The sequence below is a fragment of the Ochotona princeps genome, chromosome 8, assembly GCF_030435755.1.
Source record: "Ochotona princeps isolate mOchPri1 chromosome 8, mOchPri1.hap1, whole genome shotgun sequence".
Lineage (NCBI taxonomy): Eukaryota > Metazoa > Chordata > Mammalia > Lagomorpha > Ochotonidae > Ochotona > Ochotona princeps.
The window spans coordinates 10,406,228-10,426,661 of NC_080839.1; the positions used below are offsets into that span (position 1 = coordinate 10,406,228).

General features: G+C 43.0%; 1 protein-coding gene across 1 annotated transcript in view; it reads left to right on the plus strand.

Annotated features, from left to right (window-relative positions):
- Window positions 1–20,434, plus strand: part of CRACDL (CRACD like) — a 66,574-nt gene that overhangs the window by 5,694 nt on the left and 40,446 nt on the right. Inside the window, exon 2 of the mRNA XM_004594257.3 lies at window positions 16,240–16,319. Coding sequence (XP_004594314.2) covers window positions 16,240–16,319 — 80 coding nt within the window. The remainder of the gene's footprint in view (window positions 1–16,239; window positions 16,320–20,434) is intronic.

The following is a 20,434-nucleotide window of genomic DNA, read 5'->3' on the forward strand; positions in this document are numbered from 1 at the left end:
GCCATCATTGATGCTTCCCAGTGTATGCACTGACAAGAATTTGGAGTCAAAATCTAGAGGTGGGAATGACACCTAAATGTCACAGTGTGGAATGTGTACCTTCATCCTGGTCTCCTAGAAGGGTGACAAGGGACAAAGTACTTGGGATTTCTTTTGTTGCCTTCTCAGAGCCATTAACAGGCAGCTGAATCAGAAATAGAATACAGCATGATGGCTTACCCTGCTGACAATCTGCCTGCGGCACCAGCATTTCCCTGGGCACTATTTCTAGCTTAGGGTACTACATCTCTGATCCTGTACCCAGCCAAAGGCCAGGGAAAGCAGTGGAGGATGAGCCAAGACCTTGCACCCCTGCACTATGTGGGAGACCTGGAAAAAGCTCCCGGCTCCCAGCTTCAGGTTGGCCCAGCTCTGGCTGAAGTGACCATCTGGAGAGTAAACCAGTGGATGAAAAATCTCTGTTGTTGTTTGTGTCCCTTTCTCTCAGTTATTGTGACTTTCAAGTAAAATCAATAAATCTGTTAGAAAAGATTAGTGGGCCTCTGGGACTCCTCATACCTTAAGAAAGTCTTAAAAAAAAAAAAAAAGAAAGAAAAAGAAGAAGCAGAGTAGCTGGGACTCAAACCAATGCTATGATACAGGATGCCAGTGTCAAAAGTGGCAACATAACTCAAACAACAACACCAGCCTCGCATTGAAAACCTTCTTGCTTCCAGTGACTTCAGGTTAACCCCTGACGTCTTTTCATTCCAACCTGCCATCCTCTTGAGTATTTCTTGTAGACCAGTTCTGTTATAATGAGCTTATTCACCTTTATCTAGGAGTGTTTGATTTCTCACTCTCCATTAGAGGACAGTTCCTCCAGATACAGGATTCTTACTTCTTCACACTTTGAATATGTCAACCAATAATTTTCCTAGGTTTCTGATGATAACTGTACTGAGCATCCCTTGTATGTCATTCATTATGTCTCTCGTCCTACTTTCAGGAATCTCTTTGATTTGATGGTAATGTCTCACTGTAGATCTGAGTTCATCCTTCTTGGATTTCATTGAGACTCCTGGATATTTATATGTATGTATTTCATCAAGTTTGAGAGTTTTCAGCCATTATTTTCTCAATTCTCTACATTCCTTCTAAATCTCCAACAATGAATATTCTGGATCACTTGATGGTTTTGCCCATTTTTCTTCAATGTGTATGTTTTTTCTGTTTCTTAGAATCAATATTTTCCCTTGTCTTGCATTCAAGTTTTCTGATTCTTCTGCCTGCTCTCAAATCTGCCTCTGAATCCTGTGAATGACTTTTACATTCCAGTCATTATGCTTTTACACTTTAACAATTTTATCTTCTTTTTTCACATTTTACATTTTATTATTGTTATCATTTTATGATACAGTTCCATAGGCTCCTGGTATTTCCCTTATCCCAGCCCCAATTTCCGCCCCAACCACCTAGTTCCTCTATATCATTACTAAAGTATAGTTCTTCATACACAGTCATAAGTCCAACATTGTGGGCATGGACAGTGGCAGAGAGTCCAGAATCCTATTGTTAAGATCTAGTAAACAGTTTCATTGTACGTCCATCTTTGGACGTAGAAATGCATCCTACATTGTATCCTCACATCTGGATATGTTAGTCTTCATTTCACAGTTACTGTACTTCCCCTCAAATGAAAAGTCATAATACAAAATCAATTATAGAAATAAAAATAGAAATTTACAATGCCATGAAGTTAAATAACATGTTACTAGATATGACACTTTCCATTACACAGCTATTATACATCCCCTTAAATTAAAAGCCACAAAACAAAATCAACATCAGGAAGAAAAAAGAAATTAACAACACCATGAACTTAAATAATATACTACTAAGTGACTAACGTGTAGCTGAAGAAATGAAAATCAAGAACCTTCTTGCAGAAAATGATGCTCCTGTATTATCTATGAGTCATTGAATGATTTAATCAAAAGAAAGTGTTTTGAAGAGATGAAACTAACAGGAAACATCAAAACCCATGTGATATAGTTTCCGCTGATTTTTGTTGGTGAAATGTGTCTCTTGTAGACAACAAATAGATGGATTTTGTTTTTTAATCCAGTCTGCTAATCTATGATGTTTGATTGAGCTTAAGCCATTTACATTCAGGGCTAATATGTATGGGTGGTACTTTGGTCCTGGCATTTTAGGAATGGGTTGTTCATTGGTTTAATCTTCTGTTGTCATTTTCCTGGGATGTTCTTCCCATTTGTCTTTGGTTTCGTTTGGTGCTATTCCTCTTCTCTGTCAAGAGAACATCTTGAAGTATCATTTGTAGGGCAGGATTGGAAGAGGCAAATTCTTTTAACTTTTCTTTACTGTGAAAGAGTTTTATTTCATTTTCAAAGACAAAAGAAAGCTTTGCTGGATATGTTATCCTAGGACAACAATTTTTTTCTTTTAGGATCTGGAATATGTCGTTCCATTCTCTTCTTGACGGTGGCGTTTCCTGTGAGAGATCTCCTGTGAGTTTAATTGGTATTCCTTTATATGTCAATTGATTTTTTTCACGTGCACATTTTAGGATCTTTTCCTTATTTCAGTTGAAGAGAGCGTGATGATCATGTGTCTTGGTAAAGATCACTTTTGATTAGGCCTGTTGGGAGTTCTGTTCCCCTCCTGGATCTTGTTTCCCAATTCTTTCTCTAGATTAGGGAAATTTTCCCTTATTATTTCATTAAACACATTTTTAAACCCATCTTCTCTTTCTGCACCTTCTGGGACTCCCATAACTCTTATATTTGGTCTCTTAATAGTGTCTTTCAATTCCTGAATACTTTTTTTGGCCTGATCCAGCTCTGCTTCCAGCTTTTTGTTTGCTTCCCCCTGGTGACAGGAAATATCTTCCAATTCTAAGATTCTTTCTTCTGCTTGCTTCATTCTATTTTGGAAACTCTCCACTGAACTTTTAATTTGCTCTACTGTGTTCTTAATTTCTGATATATCAGCCTTGATTTGCTTTATTGCTGCTATTGCTTGTGTAAAATATTCCTTAAATTCTTTGAACTCTTGTATGTGCTTCTCATTGTGGATCAGATTATGAGTTTTCTGAATTCTGTGTCCCCCATTTTCTTGATATCTTCCTTAGTTAACTCTGAGGTTGGCATAGGGTTTTGCTCCTTTGCAGGGGAAGTTTTCAGTAATATTCATTGTGCCTTTGTCTCTTCTAATGCTCTTAGTCATTGTACTTCTGATTAGCAGAGTCTTCTCCTTGGGGCAGGTTTCTAAGCTGTGTCACCCACAGATCTACAGTTCGATTTTACTTATTGCGGTTGGTACACAACTCTTTGCTTGCAGCCAATTGCGCCACTCCCTCCAGCAAGTTCAAGATCTGAGTTCTTATGTTAGATTTCCACCACGGTCTTCGTAGCCCCAACTCCTGGCTCACCACTCTCCACCTCCTGTGATACTGTGCTGAGGCTGCACCATTGTCTCTGCAACCTTTATCCCACTTCCAATTGGAGCAGGTCCCAGGATTAGAGAGACACTCGGTGTCTTAGTTAGGTGTCTTAGGTTGTTGGTGGCGCTGATCTTGTTGAAACCTGTTGGATGTTAGGTCTGGGTGCCACATGGACCTATTTTGACCCGTACGATGCCACAGTCGATATTATTTTCTTGTGGGACCAGTGCAATCCACTGAATTCAGTGAGTTCTCGCGAGATCAGCACATGCACAGTTCACTGTCGTCCCCTGTAGTCACAAAACTATTGCCACAGTGTACAAAATGGCACCTGACATACCACTACTAGAGTTCTTGATCTGCTGGCCATCAGGTCTGAGGGCTACCCAGACCTGTCTTGAGTGGAACCTGTAGAATACCACGTTGATGCAGTTCACTGAGCCAGAAATGAGTTCCCTCCCAGCTCGGTGTATGCTCAGTCCTTTCCCTTGCCTTTGCCTCCTTACGCAAAATGGTGCCCAATTCAGCTCTAGGGGGCTGACTGGGCTGTGAAATCCACCCTGTTCTCGCACTGCCTGTCTGGGATCTGCTGCTGTGTCTCTGCTCCTGGTCAAATCAAACAGACCAGCAGGATGGGCAGTTTTTTGTCTGGGTTCACCTCTGAAGCTCCCAGTGAAAGTCCCTTCCCACCTGGTTGCTGGTGGAGTTCCAGCTGCTGGTGGAGTTCATATCACCTGTTAGCTGAATGCCACTGGATTATCAGTCACTGCAACACCACACCGTTGTGTCTGCTGCTTTCCTGTGTTTGTCAGTCTCCAGGTACCCCTCTGCTGTTGTTTTGTCCTCTCCTATTTCCTGGAATGTGTCCTCTCTGCTTCATCTTGATTAAATGTTTCTCCGTCCATTTAAACGTGTCCTTACCTTATTCTGCCATCTTGATTCTCATATCTTCATTTTCAAAATGTATTTAGTTTTACTCAAAAATCAGAGTTAGAGAAAGAGAGATCTTCCATCCATTGGTTCACTCCACCAATGGTCACCAATCACCAAAGCTGAGCCAGTCTGAAGCATGTGTGCAGGGTCTCAAGGTCTTAGGCCATCCTCTGCTGCTTTCCCTAGCCATAAGCAGATAGCTGGACTGGAAGTGGCACAGCCAGGACTTGACAGATGCCTGTATTGGATGCTAGCTCTGCACCTGGAGGGTTAACTAGCTACACCAATATGCCAGCCTTTTTGTCTTTTTTTTTTTTTTTAAGAAAAAAAAAAAGGATGTCTTTCCTGATATTTGGTTTGTTCATATATAATTTTCTTTACTTTCTCTGCATCTTTAGTTTTTTGAGTGTCTGTAAGCCAGTTGTTTTGATGTCTTTGTCTAGTATATCTACTATGTTAGAACCAGTTTCTATTTTGTTTTAAAACCAAGCCTCAAAAATAAAATATCTGTTTTAAAAGTTTTTTTGTGGAAAATGTGTATCATGAAAAAGTTCCATTTTTTCATGAACTTTTTGAAGTTCCTTTACATGTTTATAATGTTTGTGTTTTCCTGATGGGTGGACCATTTTATCACTATAAATTTTCCCTCTTTATCTTGAATAGCATTTCTTATTTTATAGTGTGTTTTGTTTGCTGTTGGTATAATTACTTTTTATGGTTGTTTGAAAATTTAATATTTTTATTCTTTAATTTTAACTGATATATATTTGTAACACCAAAGTATGTCTCTTATAGAGAGTATATGCTTGGATCTTGTTTATATTTAATTTATTGCTGATGTTATTAGATTTATGTATGCCATTTTACATTTTTTCCTTCAGTTTATTTAGTAAGTGCTTTGTTCCTGTATTATTCCCTTACTATTTGCATTTGTCTTATGTCAATAGTGCCTACCATATTTTTTAGTTCCTTATTGATTTGCATCTAAATTTTGTCAAGTCATTTTTTTTTGCCAGAGGTTGATTTTACAGTTCCCAACAGAACCAGAATCAACTTCAGATTTGTGATAATTTAATCCTATGAGCTATAAGATTATTTATTCAGAATTTAATCTCCTGTTGTCCCATATATTACTTCAGTATTTGTTGCAAATCCAACACATACTTTGATGTAATTTTTGTCTGTGAAAGAAGTGAGGGGAAAAATAACAAAAGCATAGATTTGTGAAAGTGCTATTAACCTTCTTCATTCAGTATTTTTGGCTTGCTTTTTCCCTGGGGGTCAAGTTATCAGCTAATGTTACTTACTTATTACAGTGCAGCTATGTTATAACTGCAATAGTAAGGTCCTTTGTGAGATCTTTAGGGATAATTCCAACATGTTCATAGAAATCGCACCTTGAGGGACATTGCATTGAATAGTTTATTGTGCTCATAGGTGTCAAAGAAAGTGGCCATGCCATGAGTGATCTCATATTGGAAGAACTTCTTGGGAGAAGGCTCAGCCCAGAAGGGTGAAGGGGAGATAAGAGAAGGTAGACTCGACAAATGCTTTTGTTTATCCCAGGATGGATTCACAAGCAAAAAGCATGGGAGAAATGTATTGGTTCGTTTGAATATCACAGTCATAGTCAATAAGGGGAGAGCAAAAAGGAGAAGTTGTAAGAACTGGCCTGTTTACACTAATGCATTGAGTTATCTTGGGCTGGAAATTTTCAGAGACTGGCTGTGGGAATGTTGAATAATCAGGAAAACAAGCTTTAAAAATTTACGGCACAGTAGTTTTGGTTTCTTTTTCTTTTTTAAGATTTATTTATTTTTATTGGAAAGGCGGATATACAGAGAGGAGGTGAGACAGAGAGGAAGATCCTCTGTCTGATGGTTCACTCCACAAGTGACTGCAACGGCTGGAACTGAGCCAATCCGAAGCCAGGAGCCAGGAGCTCCTCCAGATCTCCCACGTGGGTGCAGGGTCCCAAGGCTTTGGGCAGTCCTCGACCGCTTTTCCAGGCCACAAGCAGGGAGCTGGATGGGAAGTGGGGCCGCCGGGACCAGAACCAGCAACCATATGGGATCCCTGTGTGTGCAAGGTGAGGACCTTAACCACTACACTATTGCGCCAGGCCCAATAGTTTTCATTTCTACTATCCTCCTTTTCATTGTAATTGTCAGGTACATTACTTTTCTGTATTGGTATAACCCAAGTGAAGCGATTATTGAATATTTTCTGCAGTTGTGTTTCAGATTAATCGCTAAAGGAAAGAATAAGAAGTGCCCAGTCTTACTGGTCTTATAATATTCTACACAATTGTCTTCATGTAAGCTTGACTTCTTAGGTGTGGGTTCAGGTTGTTGTCTGGTAACACTTGCATCCTGAAGCGTTTCATTTAGTAGTTATTGTGAAGACAGAGCTGCTGGGATATATCATTTAACTTTTTGCTTGTCTTAGCTGTCTTTAGCTCCCCTTCATTTTGAAAGGCAGCTTTGCCAGGTATGGGATTCTTGGCTGACAGCTTTCTCTTTTGGCACTGCAGAATGTCATCCTACTGCCATGCGGCCTCCACCATTGCTGATGAGAAATTAGTTGCTCATTTTAGATTCCCACATATGGGCTAAATCTTCTCTCTGCTTTCAAGGTTTGTTCCTTTGTCTTCATATTTTGACCAAAATGTGTCCTGGAGTAGATCTCTTTGCATTTCTTTTACATGAGATTTTTTTAAGCTTATTGGATATGTTTTCATCAAATGTGAGAGATTTCCAGCCATTATTTCTTGAAATATTTTCCCTATCATTTTTTTTCCTCTTCCTTCTGGACTCCTGTTCTAAATATTGGTATATCTAATTATGTCCTAGAATTCTCTGGGGTTCTGTTTATTGTTCAAATAATGGTTTTTTAAAAGTGAAAATAACAGTGCACTGCTCTGCATTGGTTCACTCCCTTCCCTCCTCCCCCAAGTGCCTTCAAAAGCCAGGGCTGAAGCTGGGACCCAGGAACGCAGTCCAGGTCTCCCTGATGGGTGAGAGGAACCAGTCTCTGCCATCAACACTGCACTGACCGCAGGGTCTGCGCTGATTGGAAAGTGGAGTCAGGAGCCAGAGCTGAGCGTCAAGCCCAGGCAGTCTAACTTGTGTTTTTATTACTAGGCCATACACCTCCTCCTCATCATCATTGTTTTTCCTTCCAATTGTAACTATACTGATCTGTTTCCAAATCTGCTGGTTCTTAACATCATAGGCTGTGGAGATGCTATTCATAGAGTATCCATGAAATCAGTTTTGTAGGAAACTGTGGAAGACAGTATTTTTAAATATCATTTCCTCCCCCTTTTTCTAGTAACTGAATTAAAGTGCCATTGTGTAAAATATGCATCAATTTAATTATGGGAATTAAAACATAGACATTATAAAATGTTTGACAATTTCAGTGAGGAGAGGTATGCATGAAGCTGCTGTGAATTTTTTTACATTTAAAAAATGACAATTTTTGAAAACATTTTTTCACATTCACTTGAAATGCATATGTTGTATACATCTATACTATTTTTCTTGAAGACACAGGTATGAACATCACAGAAAGATTCATTAAATTGATCTCAATGTGGAGAAAAAAGCATGCTGTCATCTACATAGTATAATTCAATGAAGCAATGTTTATGATTGACTACCAAATTATATGACATACACGACTTTTATACTGTATGTAGTAACTTCCACAAATAAGAGATAATGTGATATTTGTCTTTCTGGGTCTGACTTATTTCACTTTGCATAATCTCCATTTGCAATCATTTTGTTGCAAATGTTAGGATTTCATGTTTTTAGTGGCTGAGTAGTATTTTATAATTACGTATGTTCCACATTTTCTTTTTCCAACTGTCATTTGGCAGACACCCAGGTTGATTCCTTTTTTTTTTCCTGTTGTGAAAGTGAATTGAGCTGCTATGGGTAGGGGAGTGCAGGGCACTTTCATATGCTGAGTTTCCCGGAAGTGAGATAGCTGAGTCATTTGACAGAGCTATTTTTAGTTTCACACTGCATTTATCGCTTCATATTTTTGACACCTCAGGTCTCTTCCTGTTTAATGTTTTTATTTCATTTCATTATTGTACTTTTCAACTCAGTATTTCCAGTTTGTTTATTTCTATAATTTCTGATGAGCCCTGGTAATCATGCTTTCTTTAAATATTTGAGTGTACTTACACTAGCTGCCTTGAAGGCTCTGTTTGCTGAGTTACACCTGTGTCTTCTTAATGAGTCAGGCTTTTGTGTGTGTGTATGTGTGTGTGTGTGTGTGTGTGTGTTTTGTAGTTGTTTTGTTTGTTTGTTTTCACCAAGCTCTTCACACTGCCATTCTGGAGTCCTGCCTGTCCCCTGTTTTGATCATTCTTAGAAAACTTCATCTTATGCAATACCGAACATAAAGTTACAAGACTTGCCAGTCTTCCATATTTTGTCTCATTTTCTGTACCCTTGTTTCTCCATGTGTTTACTTATCTGTATGTTTGTTTCTTTTTTAATGTAATTAAATTTTAGTTTTGTTTTTAATATTGTTTACATAGTTGAGAAGGATGTATGCCCCTGTGGGCCTCTGATGAAGGTGGGAAGAGTCAAGGTGTGGAGAAAGGAGGGCAGGAAAATATTGCCGTTCTTTATCTTTTTTTTTTCCTCCTGTGTCCATAGGAAGGAAAGGGGTTGGCAGAGGCACTCCTTACTGTCAAACCACATCAACACCCCAGGATGAGGGATTGCCATTTGTTCATGCCTTAGAGACCCTGATGTGGGGAAGAATGATCCAAGGCTGTTGCTTGAATGGTGAGCTGGCCATCATGTCCCTCATGTGCGTATGGGCATGCTGTCCAGTGCACAGGCATTAGCAACTAAGGAGGTACAGTCCTGATACAGGCACTCCAAAGTCAGACCACACATCTTGTGATTTTCCCTGTGGCAGGGGTTTGATCCCATTGGGGAGTCCCCAAAAAAACCTTGCTTAGAGAGACCTCAGACTTGACTCTGTACCAACTAGTGCAGGATCAGGTTCGGTCCAACACCTGCACCAGCCAGCGCACATACCAAAGGATGCAGCTGTTCAGTTATAACCCCAGCCCCATTTCTCATGTAAACCAGTGGGTATTGTGGCCTGGTCCAGCCCAGCCCACCATAGGCTAGGCCTTCACACACACACCAGCGGGTGCCATGGCCTAGTCAGGCTGACTTTCAGTAACTCTACCAGGACCATTCCTAGGCCCAATCTTTGCATATGCCGGCATGAGCTGTGACCTAACCTGGCCTATTCTGCATCCCATCCAGCTCACTAATGGGAACTGTGCTTAGCTCAGCCCAACCCAGTCCCAAGCTCAGCCCATAATGTATGCTGATAGATGCTGCTGCCTTGCCTTGTCTGGCCTGGCCCACCCCTAGTCCTGGTTCTCATGCTCAGCAGTGGGAGGTACAGTCGAGCAGAGGAGAACCCAAAGTTTCCCTACCAGCTCTATTCCAGACCTGGATCTTGTGTTTGCCAAGAAGTAATGAGGTTCAGTCTGACATGACTTGTACCCAGTTCTGACACTCAGTAATGGGTGTTGCAGCCTAGTCTAGCCAGCTCTATCTGCTGACATGCCAGCAGGTGCAGCTGCCTAGCCCAGCCTGGCCCACCCCTAGTCCCAGATCTCATGCTCCAGTGGAAGCAGTGACCCAATAGGGGAGTCCCTAAAGTTCCCCTACACAGGCCCACTCCCAGCCCCAGGTCTTGCACATGCTAGCAGGTGCTGCAACCTTGTATGGCATGGTCTGCCCAGTCTCAACATTCACCAACAGGTGCTACAGCCTGTCTCTGCCAGGCCTGCTTCCAGTCCCAACTCTTGCCAGTGTGTGTAGCGCCTAGCCCCAACTGGCCCAGCCCCAGCCCTTATGTGAACTGGCAGGTGTGGTGTCCCAACCCGCCCTGACCTTCACCCTGTCCTGACTCTCACTCATGCTAGTGTGTGCTATGAATTGGCACAACCCAGCCCACCAACAGACCTGGCACACACATGTGCCAGCAGGAGCTGCAGTCCAGTCTGGCCTGGCCTACCTCTAGCTCTGGCTCTAGAGCTCATCAGCAGGAGCTGCAGCCTAGCAGGGAAATCCCCAAATTTCCCCTACCAGGCCTGCTCCTAGCCCCAGGACTTGTGCATGTTGGTGGGTGCTGCTGCCCTGCTTGGCATGGTCTGTCCTCAGTACTGGCTTTTGCATGTGCCATTGGGCACTGCAGCCTGACCCTGCCTGGCCTCCTTCCAGCCCTGGCTCTCATGAGTGTCAGTGATTCTGCAACCCTGCCTGGCTCAGCCCATCACCGTCTCCTGTTCTTGCTAAACCTGTGGGTACTGCAGTCCCATAGAGGCAAGCCCACAGAATGTGCCCCCAGATCCAATTCTCTCACATTCTGGTGGAGTTTGAGGCCCAGCCTGACATGGCCTACTCCCTTCCCCAACCCCCGGGGGTGGGTACTGCAACCTAGCCCAGCCAGGCATGCTCTGCAGCCCTAGCTCTCATGTATGTTCATGGGTGGTGGACTATGCTGCTTCCCAGCCCAGGTCTCTCATGTGAGTGGATGCATTGGCCTGACCCAGACATGCCCGGTGGTTTTCTCCGCCCGTAAAGTACCCAGACTCAGTTCCATCTCCTACCTGCTAGTGCAATGGTTCAGTCCATGGAAGCCCCTAGAAGTCATTCCTTTCCTGTCAGATGTGCCCTCAGTGGTGCCCCAACACATCCTCCCCCACCCCCTGTGAGATTCTCTCTTTCCCAAGACATTTCTGCTAGCTTTCCATTTGCTCTGGTAATCTAAACTCCTTTCTTTGACCTGTCAAGCCAATAAGATGCAGCTTGTATTTGAGCGCCAGCTATACCACATTACACAAATCTGGGAGCTCCCCCCTGGTGAAAAGACTTAAGGAGTGGCTGTTTGGTGCCCACATCGCTAATTGGGGTACCAGGGTCCGTTATAGCTCTGCTGCTGGGTTCAGTTTCCTCTAATGCAGACCCTGGGAGGCAGCAGTGATGACTCAAGTGATTGGATGCTTGCAACCTGCTTGGGAGAAGTGGATTGACTTCCTGGCTCCCAGGTTCAGATTGACCATTATAGGTATCTGTTCCCAACAGATAAAAGCACATTCACTCATTCTCATTCTCATTCTCTCTTTGTGTGTGTGTGTGTGTGTGTGTGTGTGTGTGTGTGTGTGTGTGTGTGTGTCTTGGCCTCTGAAGTAATGTTTTTCAAAGGCCTTGTGTTTACAAGTCCCTCCTACTGCTGTTCTCTTCTTCTCAGGGTCGATTCCACTCTAATTTCTGCCTGCCTTCAGTTACTCATCACTGGCTTCAGATAATTGTAAGATTTCGTCCACAGTTCATCCTTATCATCTGTAGAAGATTTACTGTGATAGACAATGCTCTGTTATCAGAAGCCTACCTCGGAATATTTTTCAGTTTAGAATTCATGGTGGCAGTTATTTTTTGATTGGATTTTTCTACTTCAAACTCAGCTGCCTCTGAGAGGATCATTGTCATTGCTCTTACTGGCCTGAGAGCTGGGTGAGAGACCCTGGAAAGAAGAGGTAGGTTCCATGTGGAACCTGCCCTGGGCAGACAGGAGAGAAGGATGCTGAGGGGAGGCTAGCGAAAGATACCCCATTTTCCTCCAGGCTGCCCTTAGATACATTAGATCACTCAAGCTGGATTAGGGAGTGATGAGCTGAAAGTGGCACATTCTATTGCCTTTTCAAGTTAAGTATTCAATATTCAAAAATCCCAAAGGACACTCATCCCTGAAGCCCCCTTACCTTGTTCGACTGTTGAATTTGATTCTTTGCTCCAGACACTAGTAAGAGAACTATGAATATCATAGGTATGAAGCTCAGGCTATCTAGCCTTGGGTGGGATGTGTTCAACTGCTACCCAGTGAGTTCTTGTTGAGTTTTTTTGGGTTTCAGGACAGAAAAGTTCAGGAGGCTGTGAATGAACACAACAGGAGTCTGGAGGGTGGCATGGAATTAGATCACCTGTATGGCTGAATATTAAAAGCTTTCATTTGCCATTTTGCATGATTGGATGTATCTAGCAAGAGATAGATATTTTCCTTTGCATTGTGTAAGTCAGTGTAATTGACGAGGACCTTTAAAATAGCCCGTGTAGAGCCCGGCTTGGTGGCATGGCCTAGCGGCTAGAGTCCTCGCCTTGAACGTGCCAGGATCCCATATGGGCGCTGGTTCTAGTCCCGGTAGCTCCACTTTCCATCCAGCTCCTTGCTTGTGGCCTGGGAAAGCAGTCAAGGATGGCCCAAGGCCTTGGGTTCCTGCACCTGCGTGGGAGACCTGGAGGAAGTTCCTGGCTCCTGGCTTCGGATTGGCGCAGCACTGGCCATTGCGGTCACTTGGGGAGTGAATCAGTGGATGGAAGATCTTCCTCTCTGTCTTCTCTCCTCTCTGTATAACTGATTTTGCAATAAAAATTAAAAAAAAAAAAAGTAGCCCATGTAAGCCTGTTTTCATTCTCCATGTGAACAGATATTTTCAGGGCTTTTATTTGTTTGTTTGTTTGTTTCTGCCCAGTAGACATTGCAAATAATGCTGCAACTGTGCTGTCAGATAGAAATGAGCCGATGGCCACAGTCAGGGTAGATGATGAGGAAGTTGGACACCCTCCTCCCAACCCCATAAAGTGTTTTATACCTCTAGGACTCCCCTGAATACACAATGATATATGCTGTGTGCTGCAGAGTTCATTAGAAGCCCTAAAGAGATTCCACAGGCCCAGAGTTAGATTCAAATGAGTATGTTTTCCTTAATTGGATGTAAAACTGTCAGACAACAGGGGTTCAGGGTAGAGGGGAAGATGTTGGTTAAGGGAATGTTGGGTGGCCTGACTTGAGTTTGAACGTTGAGAACAAGAAGTGCTTTCCTCATGTGAGCTCCATTGCAGTACTGGAGGGTCTTGGGGAGGTGCCACAGTGCCTAGCTTACTGTGGCTTTCCTTCTGTATTTTGCTGTGATCTTACTGAGGGTGAGGGAATACGAAGGGCTAGTAACTTGGCCTAACAGGGCACCACTTACCATTGTCACAGCCATGTACTGTTTCCCCTTAGAATATGCATGTGAAGGGGACCATTCTTCATCTGAGCCCTCTACAGGCTGATTGGAGAGACGTTCCTGGTTGACCTTGAACATGTTTTTGTCGGTTACCTGGCAACAGTTTGACTCCAAGCGGCTGCAGGAATTAGAAAGCTCAGAATCACCTAGGAATACTGACATCTCGTGACTGATAACAGAGGCTAAAGAGAGCCATTTGTTTGCACAGGGAGGCTGCATCCTGGTGAGGTGAAGTGGCCAGGGCGGGTCTGTTGTGTGTGTCTTAGGTGCTGTTTGTTTTGTTTTGTTTTGTTTGCTTAGACAGGGACAACCAGTGGGAAATGAGCTGCACTGACAGCTGTTCCCACACGGTGCTTGTTCGAGAGTCTGTGTCCAGTCAGTTTAATTGAAGTATTACTGTCCGCCTTTTGTAGACAAGGAGGCTGAAGTCCAGCACTGGAAGGTGATGGTTTGGAGAAGACTCAGCCCCAGCACTGTTTGCTGAGTTTGCCCTTTTTCTCTGCACTGTGTTACACTCTTGCTAGAATGGACATTTGGGATGTCCATCTGCTGTCCCCATAACTTTTGCCCCCTTGGCATCTGGTGGAGCCTTGGCACTGATGATATTGTCTACAGCTGTGTCCCAGCACTTCTGGAAGGCACCTGCCTATTTTACATCTGGGATCCAGAGTTTAATCCTTGTCAGCTTCAAACTCCTTCCCTCGTGCTAAGATAACTCATCACACTCTGTGGGTAGGTTTCTGGGGCTTCTGGGCAGGGAGCCATTTCAGTGGGAGATTCTTCTCTGGGTCCCCTCTGGCACAGCCCAGGACCTTCCCTTTCGCTGAGTCAGCACCTGCAGGAGGTAGGAACTGCAGTGTTCCCTGTGTTGTCCCTGTGTTCCCATGCCCCTAAAGTATCTGCACATGCTGTGTGTACAGTCAACCTGAGTGTAAAGGCTGGTGTCTGCGTTACCACCTTGGATGGGACACCATCTGGTACATGATCTCATCTCCAAAATAGGAACACTGAAAATCCTTGGAGAGGAAATGAGATAACTTACATGATAATATGTGGCACGATTGGTAGGCAATTTGTAGTTGTGGTGGTGAACTCCGAACTCAAGCAGCTGGAAGCTCTGGCATATCTGCCTCCTGGGTCAGTGATAACCTTAGGGAGGTGGTCCCAGGTAACAGCCGGTGCCTGCTGACCAACCCTCACTCCCCCTCTTGTTCCTTGATGTTTTCTCTCTGTTGCCTCCTCCTGCAAATGTTCTGACAGCACAGGGCACTTAGAGACCAGAAAGTTCTGATGAACCCTAAAGTCTTCAGCACTGAGAGGGTGAGCTCTGAAACATTGGAGCCTTTGGATTGGACCATCTTCTAGAACTGTTGTAACCGTTCTACCACTGGACAACACTGTTGAAAATAAAAACAGGTAATACAAGCAAGGATGTTCCTTAAAGCCTGAACCAGTGGTCGTGATTTGAAAAAGACTATTTCTGTTCAACCTTCATTTTATATATAAGGATTGCATGATCATGAGTCAGATTTGGTGAGATTCCAACAAGGACTTTTCAGCAGAACTGACACAAGACAGACATTTTCCCAAAACCAAATCCTATGAGAATGGAGAACTGGCAATGGAGAAGCTTTTCTGAGCTTCTCAGGAGTTAGCTTATTGGCAAGGAAAATGAACATGAACATTTTAATGCTGATATTTAAGGAAGACTAAATATTAGAACAGGTGCTAGCTCAAACACGTGCTCCTTTCCTCTGTTAGGTATTCTCCTTGTTTAGTATTCCTCCCGTGATTATTCATTATGTGCTATGTAAAAGTGGTAAGTATTAATTGTTTAATTAAATCCTCAAGCCCCCTTTTTAGGTGTGAGAATTCAGAGTGCCTACCACTGAGACCTCTTTCTAAAGAAATGGTTTGTTAAGATGAGCTGGGAGAGGCAAGGACATAACTCAGTATTCTGTAGCAGAAATATTGAGTAGTTACCATTTATTTTACTTTACTGAAGGGTCATACATTTTTTTATTTAGGAAGAAGTCAGATGCCTATGGTTGAAATGATACTAGTATCTGGCATGATTTTCTTTGCAGTTATCTCGTGGGAGAAGGGAGGGGAGGAAAAGTAAAGATGAAGCAAGAATAGCCATGCTAGGTTCATTATGTGTTCTCTGTGCTTTTGCATTTGCTTGAAATTTTTCACAAATCCATAAAAGAGACTTGATGCTAGCTTAATAGAATCTCAGTGCTTGATGGCACAGCTATACTCATGTCTGAAAATAAAATGTAACTATTAAAATAACAATTATAAAGAATGTTAATGACATTTCTGATACATGTATATGTACTCGAAAATTGGAAGTAGATTTAAGCACTATCTGTGGTTTCTAGGTTGGTGGGATTATGGGTGATCTTTGTTGACTGCATTTTGCAAACTTTCTGCGGTAAGAGAACAACATTATCGAGGCCTACTTTTACTTTGAAAGACGGGAACCTGATCCTCGTTGTGTGAGTTGGAGAGGCCTTTGTTCCAGTTAGCTGTTCCTGGTGAATTGCTGCAGGAGTGAGAGTAGCACTGTTGTGGCTGTGGACACTTTGGGTCCCTCTGCACAATGCCTTGCTTGGGCGCTCTCTTTGGTGAGATATCATAGGCCAGGCCATGGGCAAAAGCAAACCCTACCACCATTTCTCTCATGGGTGGCCTCCCTTCTATAGTGACCTTTTACTGAATTTCTATCTGATTTCAGTGATCCGGACATGATTTCCACAAGAGTGCTGGACATCAAGCTTCGGGAGGCTGCAGAAGGCCTTGGAGATGACAGCACAGGTAAGGCCCCAGCCTCCCTGCTCTGGGAGGATCCATTACGTGGCTGTGGCATGGAGAGAGGACCCTGAGAAAGGCTGGTAGGGCAGACAGCAGGGGTTGAGTTCCCAGGATGCTGAGATGCCACGAGTCTCTGAGGCACTGTGACTGGGAGCACGCCATCTCACACGAGGTGCCTCTTGGGAACGGGGGTAGCTGCAGTGCCGCTTTGCTACTCTGTCAGACACAGGGCCTTCTCCACCAGCTCTCTTGTCCTGGAGGTAAACGTGTTGCCATGGTTTGGTTGACTTGACAGCAAAGGAAGGAATACGTGCACCATCCAGTTATATCCAGAGGTGCCAGGAGGAGAAATAGGCAAGGGAATGACCACACAGGAATCAATGATTCCATCAGGAATGCCTTTGACCCCGTTCCCCTTCAAGAGGTCTTTGTCACAGCCTCTCCTGAACTAAGTTCCAAGTCCATGAGTCATTACCTTGTACGACATTTTAAGAGTTATGGACACTATGCATTGTTGTGTATGGTGAGGGAGTTGTACAGTTGATGTTAAAACACAGATCTCTTTATAGCATTCCTTTTCCTTCCATTAACCATTTTCTCCCCTTATTTTAGTAGCAAAAGTCTTCAAATATTACTTGAATAAACTCATAATTGCATTAGTGATTTTTTTTTGGTCAAATTCAACATGAATAGCTACCAATGATATTAAATTCTGGTTGCTGGCCTTGCTTCAGATACTAATTTCACTGAAGGTTTTATTTTACATATTGTAGATAGATTTTTTCTGATTGCTCTATATTATAGCCACATGACCCATTTTAATAGACACCAGGGAAACCCAAACATAAAATGAAGTTTTCAGGATTAACTTTAAGAGCCAGCACAATGGCTCTACAGGCCAATTCTCTGCCTTCAAGTACTCACATCCCATGTGGGTACTGGTCTGCATCCTGGCTGCTCCACTTCCCATCCAGCTCCTTGCTTATGGCCTGGAAAAGTAGTGGAGGACACCCCAAAGCCTTGGGACCCTGCACCCTCATGAGAGACCTGGCCTCTGGCTCCTCAATTCAGCTCAGCTCAGCTCTGGCCATTGCAGCCATTTAGGGGGTGAACCAGTGAATGGAAGATCTTTCTCTCTGTCTCTCCTCTCTGCAAATTTGCCTTTCAAAAAAAAAAAAAAAACTTTAAAAAAATTTAAAAGAGTGCCCCAGCGCAATACCCTAATGGCCAAATCCTCACCTTGCATGTGCCAGAATCCCATATGGGTGCCGGTTGCATCCTGGCTGCTCTGCTTCCTATCCTGCTTCCTGCTTGTAGCCTGTGGCCTGGGAAAGCAGTCGCGGATGGCCCAAAGCCTTGGGATGCTGTAGCTGCGAAGGAGACCCGGAAGAAGCTATTGGCATTTGGATCAGCTCAGTTTCAGCTATTGTGCCCACTTGGAGAATGAACCAGTGGATGGAAGATCTTTCTGTAATTCCTTCTCTCTGTATATCTAAAACATCTTTTAAAAAAATTAAAAGTAGATGAACCCTAATAAAATGGCTTCTCAGATTTTCTCTTATTATGGGACACTTTAACAAGGAAATGCTGTCTGAAAACTGATTTCAGAGCTGAAATCAACCTCAATAGATGCTAGTTGTAGTTAATCACTAAATTCATCATGAAGTCAGTTTTATAAAAAAGCAAATATCCTATTTTGAATAGCAGTGAGCTTAATTATTCTGATCAATCTTCCCTTGCTTAAAATTTTCAAAGTCTATACAAGAACATTCTTTAAAATATTTTATAAAGTAAGATAAAATGAGACTAGAATTGAAAGAAAAATGGAAATCTGGAGAGGCTGGTGAGCATGAATGCTATTTGCCTTCACTTAGCAGGCTCAGGAATTTTGAATTTCATTTTCATGTCCTCATGTGGAGGTAAGGAGGCAAGGGGGTCAGGAACTCAGCACAGGGCTTGTACAAGGTGAACTATCTCTAGACAGTTACCCCCTGCCTACAGTAAGGTATGTGAAGCACAGGTAAACCAGCCCGATGTAGACTTGGAGGTTGACGTTGTATCACATGGGTAATTGAGAGCACTTCAACCTTTAAGCCTGGTACTCGTAGACTGGCTATCAGGCGCCTCCTGTCTGAACTTCAGGTTATTACAGAAAATGGCATTTTCAGTACTCTGACAAGCACTGTGGCAGTGATATAGCCAAACAGCCAGGACAACAAGGCACATGAGCTCCGTGAATGAAGACCAGCATGCCCCAAGTTTAATTGTGTCCCCAGTATCTCAGGTCGGTACCCTAGACGGGAGTGAGGTCATTGTGAATGTTGTGAGTTGAGATCATACAGGACTACGGTGGGACTCCGCTACATCCACTGTGACTGCTGTTCCTATTAAAAAAGGCATTTGGGAGCAGACAAGAACATCATGTGGAGATGATGGGAGAGATCAGGATAACGCATCGACAAGCCAAGGAACGGCCAAGGTTGCTGACACACCTGCAGAACTTAGAGGACTGGCATGAACGGAGTTTTCTGCACCCCTCCCCCTAGAAAGCACCTTCTCCATGGCACTGTGATGACGCCCCTTCAGCCTCCACAGTGTGAGACAAGGCTTTGCTGTTGCTTCAACTGCCCACTTCGTGGTACTACTTTGTTCTTCAACCTCAGCAAACAAATAGGAATGAATGCATGCTAGCATCAAATGTCCTGAACACCAGGGACACATTGTAAAACAGCAATGCATACTATGAAGACAACAAGGAAGTTGAAAACATCTGCAAGTTCCAGTGTGCTATAAAAAATGGCATAACATCCAGCCAACGCAAGAACAGAATAAATAACAAAAGGCATCGAAATGGAAGAAATAAAATTCTTTTTTTTTCAGATGATATGTTTATATAAAATATGCCCAAAAAAGTCAGAACTCTTAAACAGGTTTAGGGAGGTACAATACCATTTTACAAAAAATTATTACAGTACTATATATTGGCAATGCAAATTAAAACTTTGCACTTTTTAAAAAAATTTTTTTTATTTTTGACAATCTTTACATAGTTAGGATAAAAAGGTTCAAGAACTATAGGAAAGTGGGTAAGACTATTACTTCCATATTGTTTCCTTCATGTTTAAAGGGGGATATTAAAGGAGAAGGCCCACCCAGTTTCCCACCCACCCCAGGTCCCGGATGTAGGGCATGCCCCGAGGTTCTTGCTCACGTGGTTTTGATCGTTCACCAGTTATGAATCGCTGCCAGTCTTGCCACTCCAAGCACGGTGAGGTCTTTGAAGAATCCACTGATTGACATAGTCCATCACAGAGTCTCTGTTTGCCCAGTATTTCGCTGCCAACATATAGCTGAGATGGTTGATTGACCTGTTCTGTCTTCTGTCTTTTCTTGGTTAGGGTTCTTTTTTAAAAAGTGCCATGTTGGGCCTGGTGCGGTGGCCTTGTGGCTAAAGTCCTTGCCTGAACATGCCAGGATCCCATATGGTCGCCGGTTCTAATCCTGGAAGCCCTGCTTCCCTTCCAGCTCCCTGCTTGTGACCTGGGAAAGCAAAGACGGGCCAATGCATTGGGACCGTGCTGCTGTGTGAGAGACCTGGAAGAAGTTCCTGGGTCCTGGCTTCGGGTCGGCACAGCACCGGCTATTGTGACCACTTGGGGAGTGAATCATCGGACAGAAGATCTTTCTCTCTGTCTCTCCTCCTCTTTGTATATCTGACTTTGCAATAAAAAAATAAATAATAAATCTTTAAAAAAAAGTGCCATGTCATGTACAGCAGCATCCAGGAAAATTGAAATTCTTATGTATGCATGCAGCAAAGATACATATGGCATGTATATACCAAGGAATGCAAATAATTCCTCAAAGAAATGAACATGTAAATACATGGAAAAGAGACCACGTTAATGGATTAGAAGACTCAGTGTTGCTAAGATGCTCATTCATCACAAATTGAGCTGTAAAATGCTTACACATGAGTTGTAAAAGGAAGGGATATGGTTAACTCAGTATTCTGCAGATTTGTTACCATTTATTTGACTTTAATGGAGAGTGGTAGATTTTGTTTTTTGCTTTTGTTTCTGTTTTTAATTTACAAAGAAGTCAAATTGCTAGGAATG